The following is a 24,116-nucleotide window of genomic DNA, read 5'->3' on the forward strand; positions in this document are numbered from 1 at the left end:
ATGCCTTTTTTTTTTGAAGGATCATCTCATTGTCATATTAATTTTAAGTGGATGAGTTAGTGGGAGTATAGTAGATGGTACCAGAAGTGCCTCTTGAAGTCATAGAATTAACATAGAAGCTATAGAAGTTACATCTGTTGACTTAGACAACCTATCTGTATGCCATGCTCAGACGTGAGTCATCTCTCAAAGCTTACTAATAGGGTCTATGTCTTGGAGAGGGGTTTAGTCTCTCATTTCCCTGCTGTTGGCTCACACTAACTCAACACTTTGAGGTCATTGCCGATCTACCCTGGGACACTTCTTTCTTCCATCTTGTCTTCTGCTAAGTTACATAAATGTTTTGCTCTTACAGTCATTCCACCTGACAGTCTACTCCAGAAATTGCAGCTTGTTGGCTGGGGAACTGGAGAAATCTACTTTTTTAAAGTTGCTCTGAACTTTTGTTCCATGCTTTGTTGAGTGAATAAGTAGGCACAATTTACTTGGCTATTTTGTTCATAGAATGCTACTTCTTTAGAAATCAAGCCATGCCCCTTTCCTTTACAGATATAAACTTGTCACCCTCAGAGTTTAAGTGGCCTCATTTAAGGTCACACAGTTTATGGAAGAGCCCTAGAACCCAGGCCCAGCTTTGGAACTGCTTGCTTGGTTCCTTTGTGAACGTAGAACACACTAAGGAATTTCATCTTGACGTGGAACATGAGCTCTAAATTTTTAGTCTTTGATCAAAGATACGCTAAACCTTTACACTAAACTCCTAGAAGGTGTCATAAAGCCATGGAGGAGAACAGAGGGAGCACAGTTAATGAAGGCTGCAAAAGAGGAAAAAGGTAGGAAGAAAGAAGGAAGCTTGTTGGCCCACAGTGACCCAGGGCTTCTTGCCACACACTGGCTCTAGCGGAATCATCAGTCTCTTGAGTATTAAATGATAAACCCTTGGAAGGTGGGGAGCATATGTCACACTGCTCATAGCTGCTGCTTCTTCTGGTCCAGATACTAAGTCAGCAAATAACATTTTGAAGTGAATGAAAGATTTATGGCAACAAATTAAAATATGGTATCTTCAGGGTATGTTTTAAAGCAGTTAGTTGTGGGTCGTTAAAGGAAGGTGAGGTGTAGGATGTTTGGTAGAGGTGGAAATCGTTTTTAATTTCCAGTTTGCCTTTGGGCCCCCAGGACTCTACTGTAGTGTGTAAGAAGAAGTGCTCCCACCCTGGTGGATGCAGCAAAGGCGAGGAGGCCTGTTGTGAGGAGTGCCTTCTACGAGTGCCCCCGGAAGACATCAAAGTGTGCAAGTTTGGAAACAAGATTTTCCGGGTATGTCACGAGCCAAGCTCATGGGAACTGTTGTACGATACTGAGTTGTAAAAAGCTCCTGACAAAATGCAGATTGCAGTATTCCATCTTTTGTATATACATGTGTGTATGTGTATAAATGTACTTATTTATATTACAATATTATATATACATATGTATTTAGAATCAAGGACACACAGGGACAGAGAAGCAACTGTTTGAAAACATGTTTTTCTTTGGCTTTACTTTTGCTTTATAAAATACTTTAAACCTGTAAAACGTTATTGCCCTTTCCAAATGTGGTGGCCAGTGGCTGGGGCTGAGCTGAGGATGTCCCCTGGATGGTACAGCTGCGGGTGCCCAAACGCCCAGCGGCATCTCCAGCAGTTGGAGGTGCTCAGTGTTCCTTGCCAAGATCCTGATTCTTTTAGAACTTTTCCACTTAAATTACTTTTTCGAAGAGAGATTTTCTCATTTGGAAGATGTCCAGGTGAGGATGTTCACAGGTATGTGGCCAGCACAGCAGGTGAGTAAAGGTGAGAGAGCTCTGCCCCAGCCCAGCTAGAAGGGCTGTCTGCTGCCCATCTCAGGTATGTTTTACATCGTTTTCTAACAGCCCGGGTGGGAAGTTGTGCAGCCACCATTTAAACGTCTGGATGAAGATTGTTGGCTTTGTCCAAAGTGCTTCCCATCTAGTCTGTTTTCCCCAGGGGTGGAGGGAGTCTCTCTGTATCTGAAGGCATCATCTCAGGATACCGTGAGAATCGAGACCCTCAGAATCAAGTCAGAGACAGAGGCACCTCAGGCCTGCTGCACCTAGCTAGACTTCCTATTACAGAGGTGGAGGGAGGGTCTTGATTCTTACGGCATCTGTAAGAAGCCCTGATGTGTCATGCCTAAGGGAAGGCCGTCGTGTGGGTGTGTTGTAGTTACACCAGGCTTCCAGAGCCACTCATGTGTCCACTTTACACAAAGCCTTCCTCTGTCTCCAGAGCATCCAGATGCAGTAGGCTCACTCTGATGACAGTTTTGTGTGCAAAGTGCTTTCCAGGCTCCTCGCAGAAAGGTCCCTTCGTATAAGTAGACGAGGCCTGAAGTAATTTACAGAGTCCTAGAAATGTGCACTCAGAGAATTTGCAGTAGTCAGATACTCTTTGAGACAGACTCCGTCAGAGAAATAAAAGGCACTAGAGAGTAGGTAGGCCTTAAAATACCTTCAAAAAATGAGAAGGAAGAGAAAGAGAAATAGTCGACATCAAAGATCTGGGCTAGTTTTCCTGTTTTTAATAAAATTTGCTGCTTAGATCCATAAGCCCAGAAAGGAATCCTTGCTTTGCCTGTAATCTCTTTTCTCACAAACAAGGATGCACATTCCTGCATGTTCTCCAGAGGTACAGGGTTTTTGTGACTGGGCACTTGGCAATTGCCGATTATAAATCCAGTGAGTCAAAGAAATTCCTCAAACAGCCCTTTCTGGGCTAGAAAATGTGTCCCAAAGTGCTACCCAGCTTTTTGGGAGGAGAGTATCAGACAGGCAGGGACGTGGGACAAATGGCTCTTGGAGTTTTCTGTCTGGGCTCCACATTTTCAGACGGCTTGCTGGTCACGTGTCCGCCTGGCAGTGGGAGTCATATGAATTAGCCTCTGTTCTTTGCATGTTCATGCCCCGTGTGGGCCAGAGCCATGTCACATCTGGGAATAAACTAACCACCTGCGGACATCTCAATTAACTGCTGGCATCTGGGACAGCTCAAACATTTCAATCCTATCAGATGGAAAAATTAGACCCTTGTGGTTGCATCATGTATGAAAACTCTTGTTCGTCTCCCAGGGTGAAGCTAAGTAAACAAAGTAGGAGGTGCGAGATGCAAATATGACTTGGTTAGATGTACGAGAATTCTTTTTATATCCTGGAGGGGAAATGCACACACACACATACACACACACACCCCCCCTCCAATCTAATCTTTCTATCAAATCAGTTAGATGTAGATGAACGCCTCAGAGTAATTTAGTCTAATGATGGCATCCATCACTCAGGGTAAGAAATACTTTCCTTGACAGACAAATCCCAGCCTGCTGGATTAGCTCCCATCAGCCTCCAGCTGATAGCAGAATCCTGTGCTCTCTCCTGTAGGATGGAGAGATGTGGTCCTCTGTCAACTGCACCATCTGTGCTTGTGTGAAAGGCAAGACAGAGTGTCGCAAGAAGCAGTGCGTTCCCATCAGCAGCTGCCCTCAGGTATGTGTGCAGGTTGACTTTCTCTTTACCTGAGCATCTTGAGAACCATCCTGTGTGTGGCATGGTCACCTACCATCTTCTGAACACAAAATCCAGATCCTCCAAAACTGCCAAGTTCCCAAACAGCCATATGTCCCTTGCAAAGCTTGCTCCTTTGCTTTTACGGTTCCCACCCAGATTCTGGCCTAGCGGGACAACAGCTCTTACCTTGCTCCATTTCTTGGGGACCTCTCCCAGTTCTTTGTTTCAATGTCTCCAACTCCTGTTTGATCTGCTCCCTTGTATCTTCTGCTGGGTTTTCTGTTGAACATCATAACCATCCTTTGCATTTTCCTCCTTTCTCTCTCTCTTCTCAAATCAGAGTTTTCTTCCCATTAACCATTCAAAGGAATATGTGGTTGTTTATTAGTAAATTTCCCAAGGGGTTTCACCTGCCCAGCAGCACCCTCCAGCCCCTTTACTGAAGTTTTCCCTCTCTAACCCTCGCCTCTGTTGTAGCCCCAGATGGAAATAGCGTCCTTATGGAAATATCTCTTTTCAGAATCCCACAGTTCCAGCACACTGAATAAAGCAACCATTATCTTCCAAAGCATGAGCTTCATTGAATTCACCTCAGCAACTTGAAACCTTTCAACGTTTTATGCATTTTGGGAAAATGTCAAGCCTATTCAATACCGTCCAGTGAATGAAAAAATACATCCATATATTCAGGACATGTCTTCCCTTCTCTGTTAGAGACAGCTTTTAATTTTATTCACATCTGTTATTATTATAAACAAAAAGTTGCTGTTTTTACTTGAGGGACAAATGAGGCACAAAAAAACAACAGCTGTTGCTATTGCACAACTGAATAAAAGGGGCAGGAAAAAAAAGAAAAAAAAAAACCCTAATTAGTCTTGCTTTAAAAAGCCTCAGACATAAAACTGAAAACCTCCTATGAAAGAAAAAAAACACACCAAAAAAACAGGAGATACAATAAGGAGACTTGAGCATGGTCTGCTTATAAATATTCATTGGGAAAAATGGGATCACATCATCTCTGCCCGTCCTCGGGGAACCCTTGCTGCTAATGAACTCTGGCAGCACATGTTAGTAATAATGGGCTTCCTTATTCTACAAGACAAAAACAGAGGGCTGTGCTGCAGGCGTGTTGGTTTTCATTGTCCTCTTGCCATGGGGAGGTCAACGCTCTTTCTGTCACCAGCATCTCATTAGTGTCTCTTCTCTGTGGACCATATTTGGGCCAGGAGCATCCGTCCCTCCAGGCGCGGGCCTGTTCCCGCCCCACCCCTCCTCGTCTTGTCAGAGCCCATCAGGCAGTGCCTGGCTCCTGCCTCAGGGCCTACCTTTCTGTTTCTAGGCATTTTCCCAACCATTCCTCTGGTTCATACTTTCCCTCCTCAGGGGCCAGCACAAGCACTTTGGAAGATAACTTAGCTCTACCATGGAAATCCTGTTAAACACTTACTTCCCCTCCCCTGCATTGCCTGGGGAAATTAAAAAAAAAATTTTCTGGAGAAGCAGACTGTATTCCTGCTCTATCCTTCCTGGCTACTACACATCTCTTTTTCCAGAAGTATGCGTGGCTTGTTGAAAAAGAATTTTGTGGTTGGATTCCCTCCCTGACAGTCCCCCAGGGCCAAAGGAGTACCTTTTTTGAGAGGGACTGAGGGTTCCACTGGGGACAGGGTCGTTATGACACTGTCAATTCATCAGTGTTAATATGTACTGAAACTTCCTCTGTAGTCACAGGACCAATCTTGTTTGTTGCTGAGACCACCCCTCCGAGGTGGGTGCTGTTACTAGACCCTTCTTACTGATGAGGTCACAGCGGGTCCAGAGTTCCACAGCGAGTTACACGTAACTCAGGAGCGCAGACTTCATAGCTTGCACTTGATTTATTCCCTGCCTAATTTAGTGATATGACCAGCGCCATTCTCACTTCCTGAAGGAGGGAGCTGGCTGTTTCTGTTGAGGTGCAGATGTAGGGAATCGTAGTCACCCTTTGTTGAGGACTTGGCTTATACAGCTCTGCTCCGTTCGGCTAGAGTGCCTGATGCCACCCTCCGGGGCTGTCATTCCATCAGCCTGAGCCAACCTCCTTTGGCTTTGTCCTCAACTGTTTTCAGTCACGAGAAGCCGAAGGAGACCTCTGTGCCAAATAGAAACAGATAAGAGAGCTCTTGGCCATAAAATTGTCATAGTGCCCCAGCCATGGGAGGGCTGCCAGTTTTAAGTCTCATTCAAACTTGTCATAGCCTTTAATGTACCTTTTAAGGCTTAGCTGATGCAAAAGTGAATCAGACGTGGTTCTAATTCTTCAATAATCAACTAGCGTCTTGGTTTTTTTTTGGTTAGTATATATTTTTTAAGTACCTAAATCTACTCCTGATGCAATTGACAGGTAGTAAACCAGTGTGTGGCCTTGACACAAGTCTTGGGCCACCTCTCTGTGGTCTGTTTCCTTAGTTTCCTATAAAGACGGGAAAGGGGCATCTATATTTAGAGCGTTGTTGTGAACCATAAATGACATAAAGTAAGAAGAACGTATAACATTCTTTCTACTGTATAGCAGATACCCAATAAATGTTAAGTTCTCTTAAAGATTAAGATGAGACCTCTCTCATCTTAAAAATCTGGAGTGGAAAGAAGGTGGCCTATAAGGTCACACAAAATTAGGTTTGATTTCGGGTTCTACTACCCTTGTGTTGCATGACATCAATTTCTTCATCTATAAGAAGGAAAATGCTCAGCTCATAAAATTCTTGTGCATCTTAATAACACAGATTATAATAACATAATATTAATTAAACCCTAATATGTTCTTAATATTAACTTATAAAATCCTTACAATTAACCTGATGTTAGGTAACCTAGGGGAAATATCTAGTAGGATGTTTGTTTCATAGCATGTGCTTCCTAAATGTTAATCTTCTTCCACATTTCTTTTTCCCTGTGATTCCATTGAGTCAGAGATAAGAAAGAGCCATTCTCTGATAAGGGTCCTGAGAATATGCTTCTTCCTTTAAATGTCAAGCATCAGCAAAAAATTGAAAGAAATGCAGTAGAGGAGATTACACTGTATTTCCAGAAAGGTAATGGAAAATTACTCAGGATTTCAAGACCCTCAGCTTCATTGGCTTTGACTACATAATAGTGACTTAACAGGGATAGCATACTGCTTTCTGAAAGAAGAAATCAGACTGAATTTGATCTGTAGCACAGATATTGTTCATATGCATAGGCCCAAGCTTGGGTTACTGTTTATTTTTGGGCCCTTCCAATAAGCAAAGACAGAATGAAAGCCTTGCATGGATTGATAGCTTGACAGCCAATTCCCATTTCTATGTGTATGCACTTGGTCTCTAGAGGGCTAGATTTGGGTATCAGTGAAAAGGTGGAATCCAGACTGTCTCCATCTTCGCTCCATGTGAGAAAAATCACACCAATGAGGCCTTTAGATATTGTATTTCTCAGAGGATAAAAACAGGAAAGCTTTCTGAATGACTCTGCCTGGCCATAGAACCTGATACTTGAAACTTCATTTTTACCACCATCATCACCATCTGGGCATTGAGTTCAAATACAGCTGGGACTGATTTCATTGGTTTGTCTGGTATTAGATTTAAAAAAGAGTTTTGTCCTCAGCAGACCCTGTTTCTTAACACTGAAATCTTATTTGTTTTTCTCTTGATTAGGGTAAAATTCTCAACAGGAAAGGATGCTGTCCTATTTGCACTGAAAGTAAGTTTGTTAAAAATATGCTATTAATATTTATTTTGCATTTTATAGTGCAACAAGAAAAACGGTGGTGTAAGTTTTCAGCCTATTTTAGTTCTGTAGGTCTAAGATGGGATCATCTCACCTTTCTACAGACAATTTAAGTCAATGGTAATCCTCGAACAGAAGCACAATTGAGACAAATGTAGATGTTTCCGTTGGAATTTGTTGCTCTGAGAAATTTAGAAGACAAACGGTCTGATGAGGTTTTAGGAAGGACCAGATAACTTCATGTGCCTTTTAACTGCTAATAGCATTTGCAGTCATAGCGGCTAAGATAATGATATCCAGTAAAACCAAACATTATATATAATCTAGGAGAGATTCTCCCTCTATCATTATGAAGCCAAACAGCTGCCCTTCTTCCTCCCTCACCCCCACCGTTTTGCCCTTTCACTTGGGCACATCCATGTCGCTGTTGGTAGAGAGAAAACAAGAGTTCATTAGGTTGGCAATGGTTTGGCCATCCTGTTATTTTTAACTGAGCTCTTGAAGGTTCTCTCTAACATGGCTTATTCCGAAAGCCATCTGGGACTGTACTACCCACCACACAGAGAGCATAGCAACAGATTTAATGTCATCCCCACATGTAGGCATGCCCAGATCTATCAGCAAACCACTGTTTTAGTCCCCTCACATTCATATGCTTTCGAGATAGCTTTCTGAAGTGTTTCGTTAAAAGAGGAGTATTCATAATGTCACTGTCAAATTAGTATGATAAGCAGGATTAACCAAGCCATGGAGTCTACTAGAAGGTATTTTTGAGCCATTCAGGCTTAGAGAAGTGGGCTTTGATGACAGTTGAAAAGCAGCTTTCACATGGGAACAAGTGTTCCCATTTAGACAATGGATGCATAGGTTCGTTGTATATATTAACCATATATACATATATTACTATATATATACACACATACATATCTATATCTCACTATTTTTTGAGACTGAGAGATATTAGACAATTATACACTGTACACTGGATGAAAGTGCTGGCTGAATTAATGAAAATTAAATTATAAATTTAATAAAAGAATTTTTCTTTAAAGGTAAGGAAGTACATAAAATAACTCAAAGGAGGCCAACCAAGTATGACTTAGTAGAGTCTGGGAATTATGCAGAAAGAAGAATTAGCTATGATTAACACACCAGTTGATTTTAAAACATGTGTATAAACTATTACATTTAATCATCTTCCCAGAGACTCTCTGAGGAAATTTTGTTTAGGGATGGTTTGGAGGCCGCTTCCAGCTTCATTCCTTTTTGGATGAGCAGAGTCGAGTCTAAATTGATGAAGTTTTCCTCTGTATCCATGTCGATGAAGATGTTTGCATTTCCCTAGAAAGTACCTCCTAGTTGAAGCAGAGACAGACTTCTAATGAACTCCTCAGATTTTCTAGCTGACCCTTTCGATTTGCATGAACACAGATAGGTTACATCTGCCCATCTCACTGTTGTCAGGCAGGAACACTGCTTATCAGCTTAATAAAAACATATGGCCAGTCTTGTACAGAAACAGCCTAAATCTTGAATTACCTGACTTTATGTTGCAAGAATCAAGAAGGATGATTATTGAGATCGTTGAGAGGAAAGCTACATTTCATTATTAGTTTATCCACTACGGGCTAGACTTTCCAAATATAGAATACTGGTGGCTTATTAGAAAACAAAAAGGAAAGAAAAGAAGAATAGAAGGATGGGCATGACAAAACTAAACCAAGTTTGTAACTGGTCATATTAAATATTTATTGTACATGTGTTGTACATTGTATTGTAAATATAAATGTTGTACATGTGAATGAGCCTGTGACTTCTGTCACTGAGAGAGGCAAGTTGGCAAGGGAGAAGCCACCCAGCGGAGGGGCACCAGGGAGATGACTGACTCTGTGCGCCTGCGTCCAACAGGTCAGTGTGGGAAGAGCCCAGGCATGTGGTTCTTGGTCCAGATCGAGATGATATCATCAGATGGTGATGTCTCAGTTTCCTTTGGTGTTCTTTCCATCTGTTTACTCTCTCTTGCTCTCCAGCAGTTCTTCCATCAATGCTGTAAAACACATTCTATTTGTAGAGGTTTATTTACTCAGATCGAGTTATGAGATGGGATGACTTCCAGTTTTTTTAAACAATGCCCAGATTTTCATAGCGCATTCAGGTAGACTTATTCCAATGTCCTTTAGCTGTGGCCAAAAAACCTCCTATTTTGAAATTCCTTTGTCATTATACCCAGGATCCAGAACAAACCTTAGAGCTCGTTTTTTCCTCCTCCGGCAATTATGAAAGTTCTTCTGGTATATGGGTTCCTAGAGCAGACAAACGAAGGGTGAAGTCCAAACTAAGGCTAGTGTGTTCTAAAACCGGAAAAATGACCAATTTCTGTCTCATTCAAATAAGATCACACATGCACATATATACCCCATTAGTTACTGCAGAGTTTTCAACCTCAGGATTGCTGATAGTTTGGCCAGATAACTCTTAGTGGTGGAGACCGTCCTGTGCATTGTGTGATGTTTAGCAGCATCTCTGGCCTCTACCCACTAGATGCCAGTAGCATCCCAGCACTATCTCCCGACATTTCCAAATGTCCCCTGGGGAGCAACATCACCCTTGGTTGAGAAGCATTGGTTCTCCAAACAGGGGTAACAGTGTAGGTGAATCCAGAAATAATCACCTGTGGTACTGGTAACAGTAACTTGACTCTTAACACGGTGATTAGATGAAGCATGAGGGTAAAGTGAGGCTGACCTTTGCTGATGTAAAAAGTGACAGGGTGGGGGAACTTCCCTGGTGGTCCAGTGGTTAAAACTCCTTGCTTTCACTGCAGTGGGCACGGGTTCGATCCCTGGTTGGGGAACTAAGATCCCACATGCTGCACGGCGTGGCAAAAAAAAAAAAAAAAAAAGACAGAGCAGAAGCCTCTGGAATTAATTGAATGTATTTCTATATTTTCATTGTCTAGCCCTAGAAAAAAATTGTAAAGGCATATTATATCTCGATCGATTCAAGTCAACTAAACCATCTTTGCTTTAGTTGCTAGGAAGCTAGAAATAAATTGGTACCCCATCTCTAACAGCATGTGGTTCTTGAGTAATAAACTTTCTCCTGACTTCGTCTTATATGTCTACTACCTTTATGTGTTTTGGATTATTTAGCATGTATGTGTGTAAACTACTTCCAATCCTCTTTTGGAAGGAGACAGGAATAAATACTTAGATAGATATATATACGTACATACACAGATAAAATGGACTGATTACATAGCTTCAAATCTAAAACTTACTTTGGTTATCCACAGTGAAATGAGTGTTGCATTGTTTCCAACAGTGACATTGCATTGTCTGTTTCTAAAATCCCACGGAATTCCTGCTTTATTGACTGGCTTAATCTGTCTTGGTAGTGTTTGGGGCTTTCTCAGACCTCTGAAAGGAATAGTGAAGAGAAAACTCGAAGTAAACGTGTAGAACATTTTTAGTCTTCTCTTTGCAAGTCAGTGATAACAGTAATTTATAATTTTGTAGGTAATAAGCAATAATTGAGGCACAACATTGTTATTTTCCTTATAGTACAGTGGTCTTTGGGTTGGTCTGAAAGGCCAATGATGATTCTATCAAAAAAAAAAGTCCTTTTAAAATCAGACCTGAAGGAAGTATGAAAAGGATTACTGTCTTTTAATAACATGGGACATTCTCTCTTTCCAACTGAAAAGAATTAAATTTTGTTTAGATGATTTATTTAAAGTAAAATATTTGAAGTGAGCTAAACAAACTTTATAAAGCTTTGGTGCAAATGCTGTTTCCTGCCAAAGTATGAGCTATAGCCTAAAGCGAGTCCTGCTTTCCCTGAGCTGAGCGTGATGGGATCATGAGTTGGGGGCCAAGAAGGCCACTGTCTGTTGTATGTATAGCACTTGGTTTGTGTGAAATGTTATCTTACTGTGTGTTGGCAAATAGTAGGTGGAATCTTGACCTAGCCGCCCAACGGAGACCTGAATCAGATAAATTCTTTGCTGGCCGAATGTCCGTTTTCAGACATGGAAATAGTACTTAGTGGCAAAGTTTTCCCTGATAAAAGAGGGAGGTGTGTGTGTGTGTTGGGGTGTGTGTATGTGTGTGTGTGGAGAGAGAGAGAGGGAGGGAAAGAGAGACTGACTTTAAGAAAGAATTTAGTCTCTTAACCATCTACAAGAGCAGAGGCAACCAAAGGCAGTCCAGACATGGATGCCCCATCTCCGGTCTTACAGATTCATTAAGCTGTGCCTGTAGCTACATCAATCCTCACCATCAGAATCCCAACCCCAAAACAAAGTTCACGATTACATAACACAGAGGAGGGTAGGGTATTCTGAGCACAGATGTGCATTTAATTGAAATAACCTCAACTACACGTCCCACAAGTAACAGGAAATATCAGATTTCAGCAACTCAGGGTACGAGGAGGCTCACAGTTGCCAGGTGACTTTTTTAAACCCCCAAGGGTTAGATTTCCAGCTGTGCGCAGCACTGGGGTGCCTGCTGTCCGAAAGGGGCCCTGCTTGCTGCGTGCACCTACCACGGGCACGGTGGAATTGCCCTGCCTGGTCTTAGCACACCTTTTTTAAGTCCCTGAGCATCCCTACAGCGATCTCCAATTAAAGAGTGGTTGTAGGAAGGGGAATGCAACAACTTAATGAAACAGTGACCTTAGGGCTCATTTTATGAGAAATCTCCACTGACAGAGGTTCCGCAAATTAGTAATTCTGTGTTTGAGCCTCCGAGGCTGTAAGCAGCTCCAGGTCCCTTAACGCCAAGAGTCTGTCTTTAACTCAGGAAAGCAAGGAAATTTGAAACCGGAGCTCAAAATGCTTGTAGAATAAGAATTTGTGGTGTTGACTTTAGCCCTGCCGAGGAGGAGGAGGTGTTAAGCTAAGTGGCCACTGAAGTTGGCCTCCAGCATCTGGAGGTGGGTTTGTCACAGCTCCCAAGGCCCAACCAGCAGACGGGTGGCAAATAAAACCCAACTGTACCGCCCGTGGAGGCTGGGAAACCCCACGCAGGCAGAAGCGACATTGGAAGGGTGTGAGGAAATCGGTTTGTTTTCCATTTTATATGCTGCTCTGTTCTAAGGGATACTGTTACCTTCAATGTTCTGGCTGTAAATTGATGCAAAGTTGGAGGGGCCTGAGGTTATTAGAGGTTATTATCCACCGCCTATTGTCAGTTTCTACAGGGTGTTAGTAACTTCATAAGTTCTGACTGTTTAGTTAACAGTCATCATCATGGAACAATAATGGCAGTAATTGTAATAGCAGCAGCAGCTAATATTTATTTATATTAATAAACAGCCCGAACACTGTCCAGGGCTATCTTATTTGATCTTATTTGATCCTCACATCCATTTTATGGTCAAGTAATGTTACTAGCTCCATTTTACAGCTGACGGAACTGAGGCTTAGAGGTTGAGAACGATGCCCAAGGTAGGTAGTGGAGCCCAAATTCCTCCAATGAAGTCTGGCCCCAGGGCCTGGGCTGGAGTTTCTACCATTGACTTCTTAGTCATTTTGTTCGGTTTGACAACCAGGTGCAGTTAGGAAGGGAAGAGACGGTCCGAAGGGCTTTACAACTGGTGGGGATTAGAGATTGGAGAAGGATTTTAGGAAGAGTTTCCAATTTGATAGTGTTTCCCTCCACGCCACCCAGGGAGAAAGGTAGACTCAAGTGCCCACACTTTCATCTACCTGGCGACACCTCCACCTTTCTGCTCAGGTCCAGAACAGTTGGTGTGCTCTGTGCTCACTGACAAATGAAACTGGCGTGGTTTTTCCATGTCCGCTCATTTTTCCAGGTATTTTTTTTCCTTCTGGCAACTCAAGGTGGAGGTATTTCCATCAGTAAGTGAAGATCTCCCCAAATTTCTTACTTACAATGATAAAATACATGTAGTTTTAAGTTTGAAATCACTGTGTATAAATTCCATCGGGAGTAAGAAAGAGCAGAATTGCTCTGCCAGTCAAGCTCATCATCATTTTAGCATCATGGAATTGTATAAATGAATGGACCTTAACTATGAGGTCAACCTTCCTACTTCTTAGGTGAGGAAACTGAGGCTCACAGTAGTATTAACTTGAAGAGCTACGATGAAAACCTGCATTTTTTTACCTCCTTCTCCAGTATTCATTCTGTAATATCATATGGCCTCCCTGGATTTTTGCTTGGGAAAGTATTCTTAATATAGATATACCATTATTAAATCATTCAGTTAAAAGTTACTCTCTTGCCTAATTTTGAAAGAATATATTTTATACATAAAGATATGTATAAATTCATTATTAGACATCTGACACATTTAGCCAAGGCTGCCATCTTGAATCTCAAGGAAGATGCAAATACCCAGTTTTTAAAGAAACTTGTGACCAAAACCTCTTAGCAGCGGTGCACCTAAAATACCCCTAAGTGACAAAACAAAGAATACAAATCCCAAACTCTGAGAAGTATACTTTGTGGGAAAAACTGTATAATAAATTACACATTACTGTATGCAAAGCTGAGGCAGATTTATACCTCTCTGGAGGTCACATCTCTTCTGAATAAAATAAGAACAACAAAAAATTGCTACTCTGCTGCCACTACAATTGCTCCTATTACCAGCCGCGATTTATTGAATGTAAACCTGTGTCAGGCATTGTGATAAATGCTCTCCGTGCGTTCTGTCACTTAATCCTCACAATGATCCATGCAGTGGAAGCTATTGTTATACCCATTTTACAAATGAGAGATCTGAGGGTCTGAGAAATTAAATAAGTTGAGGTCAGCCAATAGCCTGGTCCATGTGACTCCAAAGCCCAAACTTTAAGCACTATTATATGTTCTTTGTTGACTACATTTTTATTCATTTCAGAGGTTTACTGTCAAATATATATGAAGTTTGCCAATTTCTTTCTTCTGTACATGATTAAGGGCTTCTATTTGAAAGCAGTTGTATTTGCTCACCTTTTAAAACCTTATCTATGTTTTTGAGGTCACTTAACCTCTTCAGCTTTTTGGATTACAATACTTGAATTCTAACCTTCCTTGGGAGTTTGGAGATATGACTCATTAGCTGCACTCGGTGGTTCCCTTTGATGTGAAATTCATATTTATGAGTAGTATCATCCTTTTCCTTATTGCAGTCCCCTTCTTGGTTAATGCTCTCCACCCCCAACCATTGCTCCTCTCCTCTGCTCTGCCCTTTCATATCTCTCCTTAGTACACACATCTGTTCTGCTTTTACTTTACACCTTTTCATCCTGTGAGCTCACAGCCCTGCCTGCATCTGCAGTTACTCTCTCATTTAGGTTTCACATTTGTCCAAACTTCCAGGTCCTTAACATAGGACTTCTTGACAAGATACGAATATGGTAGGTCTCAGCTTCTAATCTTTTTGGAGAGTACATTCTTCTTTCACAAAGGACTGTATTTGAAGTTGATTAACAGTTGCTACCTTTGATTCTGTAAATTATCTGGGTTGGGAGTTGGATGGAGAGATTAATGGCTGTTTCCAACCCCTATCTGTTGACTGAATTTTGGCACCCCCTTTATCCCAGCTGCACAGGTTTTGAGTCAATGTTATTTCTCATACTTTGGGCATTTCTCTCCCTTGTTGATAATCAGTCGTCAGGTCTGGTTGATTGTCTCTTTGCGTTTTTTTTCTAATAAATAGTTTCTTTCCCATTCCCATGGCAGCCAGAGCCTCATCCTATTGCCTGCAGCTAAACTCTGTCTTTTCTCCGTCAGCCCCTTCTGCATACCACTGTCGGAACCCAAACTTGGCTTTCACGAAACCAATACCGGCTTCCTTCACTGGTCTCTCTCAGAATTTCCCAAAGTTTGTTTTATAAAACTCTAGTGCTGAGGGATAGTAATGAGTAATATTTTCAAAACAAGGTTCTATTATTAACCACATTAGGGAAATGCTGGGTCAAGTAAACTGAAATTTGTTTCCTCACTGCAGAATTCGCAGAGCCCTTTCTATGCCAATGTGCAGGGTAGACATGCAGGAGGAGAATGGAGTGTAGAGTCCCTCCCAGGCTAATTTGGGCTGCAGAGGTTTTTTTATTTCTACTTATTTTGGCAGAGTAACAGGCAGGATTGATGTTTCATAGGAAACATGTTAAGAAACGCTGGTTATCTGGAATACATTTAAACTTCTCAGGCTGGCAATAAATCTCAAGCCAATTTATTTAGACGGCTTGGATGTCTTACATCTCCTGAAGCAACTACCCACTCTGGGCAGATCAGTCTCCTGCTATTCTTGTGCAAGCTGCCTTCTTTCCCATGTCCACGACTTTGTTAACATTCTTCTTTTGGTCTAGTGGCTTGCTCCATTCTACCCCCAAATCTACATTTGTATGTCTTTTATAGACGAACTAAACTCACATTGTCTTTTCAACACATTTACATTTTATAAGTATGTTACAGTCTTATCCAGCCCTATTTCAGCCGGCAGTGGGTATCTACTTGCTAGATTTGCATAGCATTTATAATAATACAACTAATAATGACTACTCTCTAAGCATCTATTATGCTTTTGGCACTTTTGCAATGCTATCTTTGTCTTTATAACCACCCTGCAAAGTAGTTGTTCTTCAACCCATGTTACAGGTGAACAGACTGAGGTTATACAGGTAGTGTGCGCATGATTTTGTAGTCATTGGGTAGCAAGACTGGGATTCAAACCCAGGACTCTCTTCTAAGCAGCTTGCTTAATGTTCACAAAGCTCTAAGGTGGCTTTAAAGCTGGAAGATAGGTTAATTTCGAGATGTGAAACCCATCTTTTCACTCAGGTAAGAAGTTCTCTTTACTGATAGATAGCAATTTCTAGTTTAAAGAGAGCAGACATTTTAAGGTCAGAGCTTGGATGATAGAGTGGCAAAAATGCATCTTCTATAACAAGTTTGTATTAACACCCAATGAATTTCCAACATTCTGGAAGGTGCCCTGGAGGACATGGATAAAAAGCTGATACAGACCCTGAGTGTAGGAACTTGTAATGTGGTTGGGGAGATGAAATGTAAACACATTAAATGAGAGAACCGTGTAATATAGTTTTTAATTAACTTCTAGATAGGTGTCGTTAAACTGAAGTTCATGAACTCTTAGGAGGTCATTGATCAGTCTTAGGAAAAGGTGTCTGTGAGCCTCTACATTTGAGTGGATATACTCATGTGCACTTGGAAGGAAGAGTGTCTATACATTTCTTCAGATTTCCCAAAAGCTCTCTAATCCCAGTTTGTTAACAACAATGACTGCGTAGGATGCTGTGGTATAGGGTGTAAATGGAAACATCAAGTCATGGTGTGGGAGGCACTGGCTTCAAAGCCACAGAGATTGGGTTGGACTCTGTCTTTACTGCTATTGGCTGGGTGACCATGGGCAACAAGGAAACCTCTCCAGACTCACTGCTAAGAAATTAGGGTAATAGTAGATACCATGTGTAGAGAAGTAGTGAGGATTAAAGGAGATAGTGAAAATATGGAAAGCATCTGGCATGGTACCTGGTGTAACCTAGTCACTCCAGACCAAGTTGCCTTGACTTTTGCTCGATTTGTTAGTTTCCTATTGCTGCTGTAACAAATTATTACAAACTTAGTGTCTTAAAAACAATACACATTTATTATCTTAACAAGTTCTGGAGGTCAGAAGTCTGAAATGGATCTGAATGGGTCAAAATCAAAGTATTGGCAGGGCTGCATTCCTTCTCGAGGTTCTAGGGGAGAATCCGTTTTCATGCCTTGTCCAGCTTCTAGAGGCTGCCCATTTTTCTTGATTTGAAGCCTTCTTTCATCTTCAAAGCCAGCAATGGCAAGTTGAGTCCTTCTCATGCTGCATCACTGTGTGACACTCACTTTCCTGCCTTCTTCCTTCATTTATAAGGACACTTGTGATAACATTTATCCTGCCTGGAGATAAATACCCAGGATAATTTCCCAATCTCAGGGTCAGCTGGTTAGCAACCTTAATTTCATCTGCAGCCTTAATTCCTTGTCCTGAGAGCATTAGTTAATTATTCAATTAATTACTTGATTAAGCAAAATTCTGTTGAATTACCTGCTGTACACCATTTATTACACTTAACTATTTTAGTGAGTTCAGTGTGGGCAGTTTATTTTTTTCCACTGAAATTTATTCTTTAATTAACCCATTCATTTAACAAATATTTGATACCTAATATGTATTATACCAGGCATTGCTATGAGTAATGCACAGATGAATCCATTTATCATATATATGAATGTAGATCCTCCAATATACAAGCCAGTGTGCCACGCACTGAGAAGTATACACAAAATTTACGTGTAAGGAGTTGAAGGCCTGTTTTAAGAGTTAAAGATACATTACAACTAAAAGCGGTAGTTGGGTGGAAAGTGATTTATCTAAGCGTTCTGTGGGTTTGATGACCATATTTTTAACCTTTAACCTTTTAACCTTCAAACTGAAAAACATAGTGTGACTATAAGATAGAGTATTTGAATTTAAGAAAAGTCCCAGAAAAGGTGAGCTGTGTGGTCAGTTGTGCTTTGGGGACTTACAGGAAAGAGAAGTGACTTTGGCTGAGGCGTGGGGAAGGTTGGCACGTGAGCCAGGAGCTGATGAAGTCCAGTGCTGTGAACTGAGGTGTGGGGCAGGCACAGGCCACTGCACCAACCAAGATGAGAGGTGGGGAAGCCCTGGGCTCAGCTGGGGAGGCCGTAATAGGATGTCAGCCTCGGCTTTAGGTTTAAATTTAGTTCAAATTAGATCTCGAAGGTAAGGATGCTCCCTGTTCTCTTCTGTTTGAAGTTGGTGAGGATATGAGGTTATGGAAATTATGTGAAAAGAAATTTACAGTCTTAACAGTATCCCTACCAAACCTTTTTTTTTTTTTTTTTTAATGTTAGTTTCAGGTGCCTACTCAACTTTTAAAAAAAATCAGCTTTTTATTTGTAGATTTGTAAGTCTGTCTCATGGATTAGGGATGGGTGGAAAGAAACCCGCTATGACCTAACCCCACATTCACACAGTAAAGTCAGATTAAGTTTTGATTTAAGAAGCCAAGGATGTAAAATCTGAAAGGAATCCAGGTGCCCCTTGGTGGAGCTTCTGTTGGCTTTGAGGTCCCCTGGGGGCAGCAGCTGTCAGGGACACCTCTGAGAGAGGCCAGAGCCTCCTGTGTGGGGAAGTTCAGTTCCTGCTGGGTCACACACAGCCTGTTTATATTGGAGGCTTACATCATGTCAAGAGGAGACTAGACAAACAGCATAAGGGCTTGTGTTCAGGGCAGCGTTTCTAACCCCAGCCTTTCCTGGTTTTTGACCCAAACTTGGCATTATCACGGCTCTTACCCACCTGGGATTCCTGGGAGCCCCTGCATGACCCAGTGGCGCCCGAGTCCCACAGGGCCCGTTTTACTGCAGTTTATGTTGAGGAAAGTTTAAAGCCATGTTTTTCATTTGATAGACCTTCCTCATGGTTAGAACACTACTCTGGAAAGGTACTATCTGTGTGGTGGTGTGGTATTCTCTTTGCAGAGAATAATGGACTGAGGATGAAGGTCATTTTCTGTGTTTTCAAAGTGACTTTAGTAACTGGGGAAATCTTACGTTAAGTGAAGAGGAAATAAAATTTCATGTACAGGATAATCTTAGCTATGTTAAAATGTACACAAACACAGACACAGACACACACACACACACACCCACCCCAAAATGGTAAACAGTGATTATTTCTTGTTGGCGGAACCGTGAATGATACTTTTTTTATTCTTATGCTTTTCTGTTTTTGTTTTGTTGTGTTTTGGGGGAAGGGGGTTAGAGTCTTCTCAATTTCTCTTATTTTTTATGACATGAGGTTGTATAATTTTCCCTTAATTTTCGCTGACAGATGTTTTGAGAATAATCACTGTTCTCAGAAGGAAGGCATCTTATTAGAATAAATATACCCACGGGAGAAATAAATGTACCTGATGAGGTTAAGAGAAAAACATTGGAATTTTGTTTTCGGAAGCAGCCCGACTCTCTTAATTCTCATAGCTGTCTTATTAAAGTAGGTAACATCAAAGAGATATGTTTTAATCCAGTATTTTTAATTTTTTAAAACAAATGTCCTTATTCCAAGAGTATACATAGTGATTATAAATAATAAAATGTAAATGTAAATGATAATGTATATACACATAAACAAGAAAGAGGAAAATAAATGTCACACCTAATTTCATTACCTAAGAGAAAAAAACATTCTTAATATTCTACTCTTTTTTTTTTCCAGTGCCTAGACATTGTATACATATTATTGAAAACAAACCAAAACAAAAATGACGTCTGATAATTTGACTTAAAAGACTATGAAAACACATACCACTGCTTGTAAACTGGCTTTTTCTCTCCAGCCTCTGACTTAAACATATTCAGGCAAGGATAGTTATGGGAGGGTCTGTTTATTTAGCTCTAACTACCACTCCAGGCTTTCCAGAAGAGTGTGACCGGACATCAGAACATCTTGGACTGACTCATTTCACTGGGTCTGCTGAACAAAAATTATATGAGGATACAGTGTTCATTTTTGTCCCCTGAGTGTTTCTATAGTTTTTTTCCCTTTTCAGCGAGGCAGATTTTTTTAACCCTGATATTCTCACTTTCCGTCATTCTCCGTGCATGTGTTCGCTGCTTCTGCATGGAGACCTTGAGGATCTGGCGTGGGGACCTTGAGGTGCCAAGAAAAAGGGCCAAGGTTTCAAAATTATATTAGTTTGTGATACAAATGTCCCAAATGCAACCCATAATTCTCAGGCATCTTCCTCATCATGAAATTTTGTTGGCTTCTTCTATATTGCCCTTATACAGAAAAATCATCCTGATCTCCAGACCCTTCTCTTCCACAAGTCATGGCCTCTTGAAAAATATCTTTCCTGACAGCCCTGCTCACACATGATTTCCCCTGCTTGGTCTCCCTGGATGTCCCTCACAGCTTCCTGCCCAGCTATGAGTAAGCTCAGATTTCCCTAGGGCCCCAGGGCCATTCTATAGGCAGTATATTTTCTGTTGCTTCTTTGAGGATTTGGTTTGTCACATAATTGACCTTATCTCCATGTACCCACATTTGACTCTTAAAAACAAAACATAGGGACAAAAAAAATGAAGACAGAAACATAAGGCAGAAAGAAAAAAATGATCACTCATGGTTCTACCACCAAGAAACAATCTCAGTTCACAATTTTGGGGTATGTGTGTGTTTGGATATTTATTTTAACACAGTCAAGATTATCCTATAGATAGAATTTTGTTTCCTATTTTTCACTTAATATGGCATAAGCATTTCTTCAATCATGAACATTATTTACAGACTTTTTCAATGACTAGATAATAGTTCAGTTTATGGATTTACTACCAAGTGCTTAGCTATTTGTTTAATGTTAGGAGACAATCTAAATATCCATTTTCTTACAATGTGTCCATGATCAGTAGGCATGAAGAATAGTGCTAGGGTATGTAGTGAATTCTTGGTAAACGTTAGCTGTTACTGTTTTTGTTAGTTATCATTTTGATGCAGTTGGGGTCAGAACACCTGGAGAAGCTGTATGTTGTTCCCTACAGACTCTGGACAGAAGGTGTAGGCATGCCCTGTGCCTGCTCACAGCTGAGAGAGGATTTCTCAGGAATATAATTTCAGCTCCTTCACTTGTGCCTTGGCCTTTGCCAGCTGAGGTCCATCTATTTCAAGCTCAAGAGTTAAAAAGCATTGATTGGTTCTGAGTTTTCTTGACGAGTATGTGGCATTAAAAACTCTGAAAAAGCCCTTTTCTTAAATTTGGTGCATCTGGTGGTCAGGTTAACATTTAGTTCTTTGGGGGCACCTGGGAGCATTAACTTTGAACTATAATTCTCCTGATGCCACTTGAGGTGTCCCAAAGAACTGCCTTGCACCCTGTCAACCAAAAAGCACCATCTTCATCCCAGGGAAGGATTCCATTTGTCAGAATGTGAGAGCAATGTGTGATAGGACAATTTTGAAGTAATCACATGGAGAAAGGACTGGAAAATGCAGTATGAGGTGGTTAGATAGGTGGGAACGCTAGTTGGGGGGATATAGGATTAAGAAGGTGACGGTGGGGTACAGTGTGGAGCAACAAACTGAGTAAAACTGGAGTCACGAGGAAAGAACACCATAAAAAAGGATAAGAAAGGAATCGAAATGGCGGGTGAATCAAAATGTTGCTGGTGAACTTTCAAAGCTTTCTCTCCCACCCTTTTCTTCCACCCTCCTCCCCCAAGTAGGGCCTTTTTTATATTCCTTGAAGTATTTGTTCATTGAAACTCTCCTACATACCAGAAACAATCTGTTCTGTGAGTCTCTATTAAATGTTGACAAGGAAAGCTAACTTAGAACAAGTAATTAATTTACGAAATTCCCAATACATATGATTTATATGGAGTCATGTGAAATTGACATATGAAATGACATAATGTATCATAAAACAACATTACTCTCCAAACGCTTTAGAAATTAAAAGCAAATGTTTGCCTTGGATCCAGTTGGTCCTGTTAGATCAGTTGGCACATCCTTCCTCTGTATTGATGCTTAATTCTTCTGTTACGTATTCAGAGCAATTATTTGTATAGGATAGTTTCATACTCTTGACCTGTTCTGGAAATCGATCTTTTTATTTTAATTCTTTCATCATGTGGGCTAATTTCTCTAAATGAATTTCTCATTTCCTGGTTGTTTATGCCTTCTTAAAAACAGATAAAATATCTTTATATAGAAAACAAATCAATGCCAAATTGTGTTTTAAGAAAAGAAATGATATTTAGTTTTCTGTATAAACCTTTGAAATGCCCTAAAGTGTAAAACTTTACTTGGGTCTCATAAGTATTTGAATTAGTGGTATTTTGAAGTGATGAATTCATTGGAATTTCTTTAACTTATTAAATGATGGGTTTTACAATTGATTCTTTATCCAACTTTAGATTTTGATACACAGATGAAAATATAGGAGCCTTGTATTTCTAGAAAATACACGGAGACTATCAACTTTATCCGTGTCTTGGTTCTTAACAATATTAAACATGTATCTGTTTGGCAGTTCTATTTATCTGTCCTTAGAAATACATGAGTGTTGAATATAATACTTTTCTAAGACCGTGAATAACACTGAGAATACCATGTTTCCAAATTTTTTGAATCAGTTAAATGGAAACAATACTAATGCTTTGGTGTATTGTCATTTATGTTGCTGCCTTTTATTTATATTTTTGTTCTTGTTTACATGGGTTATGAAATTAGGCCAGTTCTGTTTATAAAATTATCCTAGTTTCATTTCTCTGTCTTTGACATTAAGACCATAGAAGCATATCAAGTCTCTAAAATAGAGATGCTTTAAGAATTCAGAAGTGTTATAAATAACTTTTAAGTATAAAAGCACCAGAAGTATTACCTGTCCTGTGAGGTTTGGTACAAACTTTTAGAACAACCAAACTTTTTATTTATTTTCTTTTAAGTTGATTTTCCTTAGTGCATCTCTGCTAAGGCCTTCCCTTTACCTGGCAGGTGCCCCTATCAGGTTTATTGCAGGGACCCCTGATTTCTCTTTGAATCCTTCGCTCGGTTTATGACCTGCTTTTGTCTCTCACTCATCCGCAGAGCCTGGCGTTTGCACGGTATTCGGAGATCCCCACTACAACACTTTTGACGGACGGACATTTAACTTTCAGGGGACGTGTCAGTACGTTTTGACAAAAGACTGCTCCTCCCCTGCCTCGCCCTTTCAGGTGCTGGTGAAGAACGATGCGCGCAGGACCCGCTCCTTCTCCTGGACCAAGTCGGTGGACCTGGTGCTGGGCGCCGGCACCGTCAGCCTCCAGCAGCACCTGACCGTGCGCTGGAACGGCTCGCGCATCGCGCTGCCCTGCCACGCGCCGCAGTTTCACATCGACCTGGACGGCTACCTCTTGAAAGTGACGACCAAAGCAGGTGGGCTTCTAGAAGCACGGGCCTTCTGTGTACCTCTGGCTCTTCCCTCTGTCTCACCAACTCGTGCTCAGGAGCTGCAGCTGCTCCTCCTCCGCGGAGGAAAACCGGAGGCAGAGCAGTATTCTAGCCGCAGGTGTGGCCTCACGCCCGAGATGCCACAAAACAGCTGGAGAAATTTGCGCACCGAGTAGCCTTGCAGTCCGACGTCAGTTACACCGGTCTTGCAATCTATCGACATCCAGTGCCTTTCGATCCTCATTCCAGACACAGCGGTGGTTCTCTCCAAATAATCCCTTTCTCATGTTTTGTTGCTACTTTAGAGCATTGATGTCTAGCTTGGAGTTGTGTCTTTCCCAGCTCAGCCAGTAATGTGCAGTTTCACATCTGTGAGAAAGAGTGTTTCCTTGTTAGCATCTGTCCAAGAAGGAGGGACCCCTCAAAAGCAAACTGCGAAAGTGTGGGTGTGAAGATGGGAGTGCGGATGGTGGACGGTGTGACCAGCAGTCCTGTCCATCCTTGACCCGGGGCAGGATGCTCGTTGAGTTGATGGGTAGAACCACTGGCTCCTGCTGGAGGACACTTAGGATGCTTGCTCTGAGAGCGCTTCCCCCAGCCGTGGGCACAGGCAGCTGGCCGCTGAGGCCTTTTCTCAGCATCACATGTTGCCTGAGGGCCCCTGGACTCTGTGTTTCCCCTCCAGGGGCAGATACATTCCCCCTAGGCCAAACTGTTCATAGTTGCTAGTAGGTTACTCCTAGGCGTTCAGTGAGGCTCAAATTTTTGTCTGTGAGGTGCTGCCTTAGAGAGACATCTTAGAAGCAGAAATCAATCCTTCATTCTCAGC

The 24,116-nt window shown here is 41.3% G+C and overlaps 1 protein-coding gene across 4 annotated transcripts in view; it reads left to right on the forward strand.

Moving 5' to 3' along the window:
- The window catches only part of BMPER (BMP binding endothelial regulator), a 373,674-nt gene that overhangs the window by 265,169 nt on the left and 84,389 nt on the right, over positions 1 to 24,116 (forward strand). For 3 of the 4 annotated variants that reach the window (XM_061197906.1, XM_061197903.1, XM_061197905.1), the window contains exons 9-12: positions 1,180 to 1,320; positions 3,437 to 3,541; positions 7,240 to 7,285; positions 22,943 to 23,272. In XM_061197906.1, coding sequence (XP_061053889.1) covers positions 1,180 to 1,320; positions 3,437 to 3,541; positions 7,240 to 7,285; positions 22,943 to 23,272 — 622 coding nt within the window. The remainder of the gene's footprint in view (positions 1 to 1,179; positions 1,321 to 3,436; positions 3,542 to 7,239; positions 7,286 to 22,942; positions 23,273 to 24,116) is intronic. The other variant, XM_061197904.1, reaches the window with a different exon arrangement.

Source organism: Eubalaena glacialis, chromosome 8 (assembly GCF_028564815.1).
Source record: "Eubalaena glacialis isolate mEubGla1 chromosome 8, mEubGla1.1.hap2.+ XY, whole genome shotgun sequence".
Lineage (NCBI taxonomy): Eukaryota > Metazoa > Chordata > Mammalia > Artiodactyla > Balaenidae > Eubalaena > Eubalaena glacialis.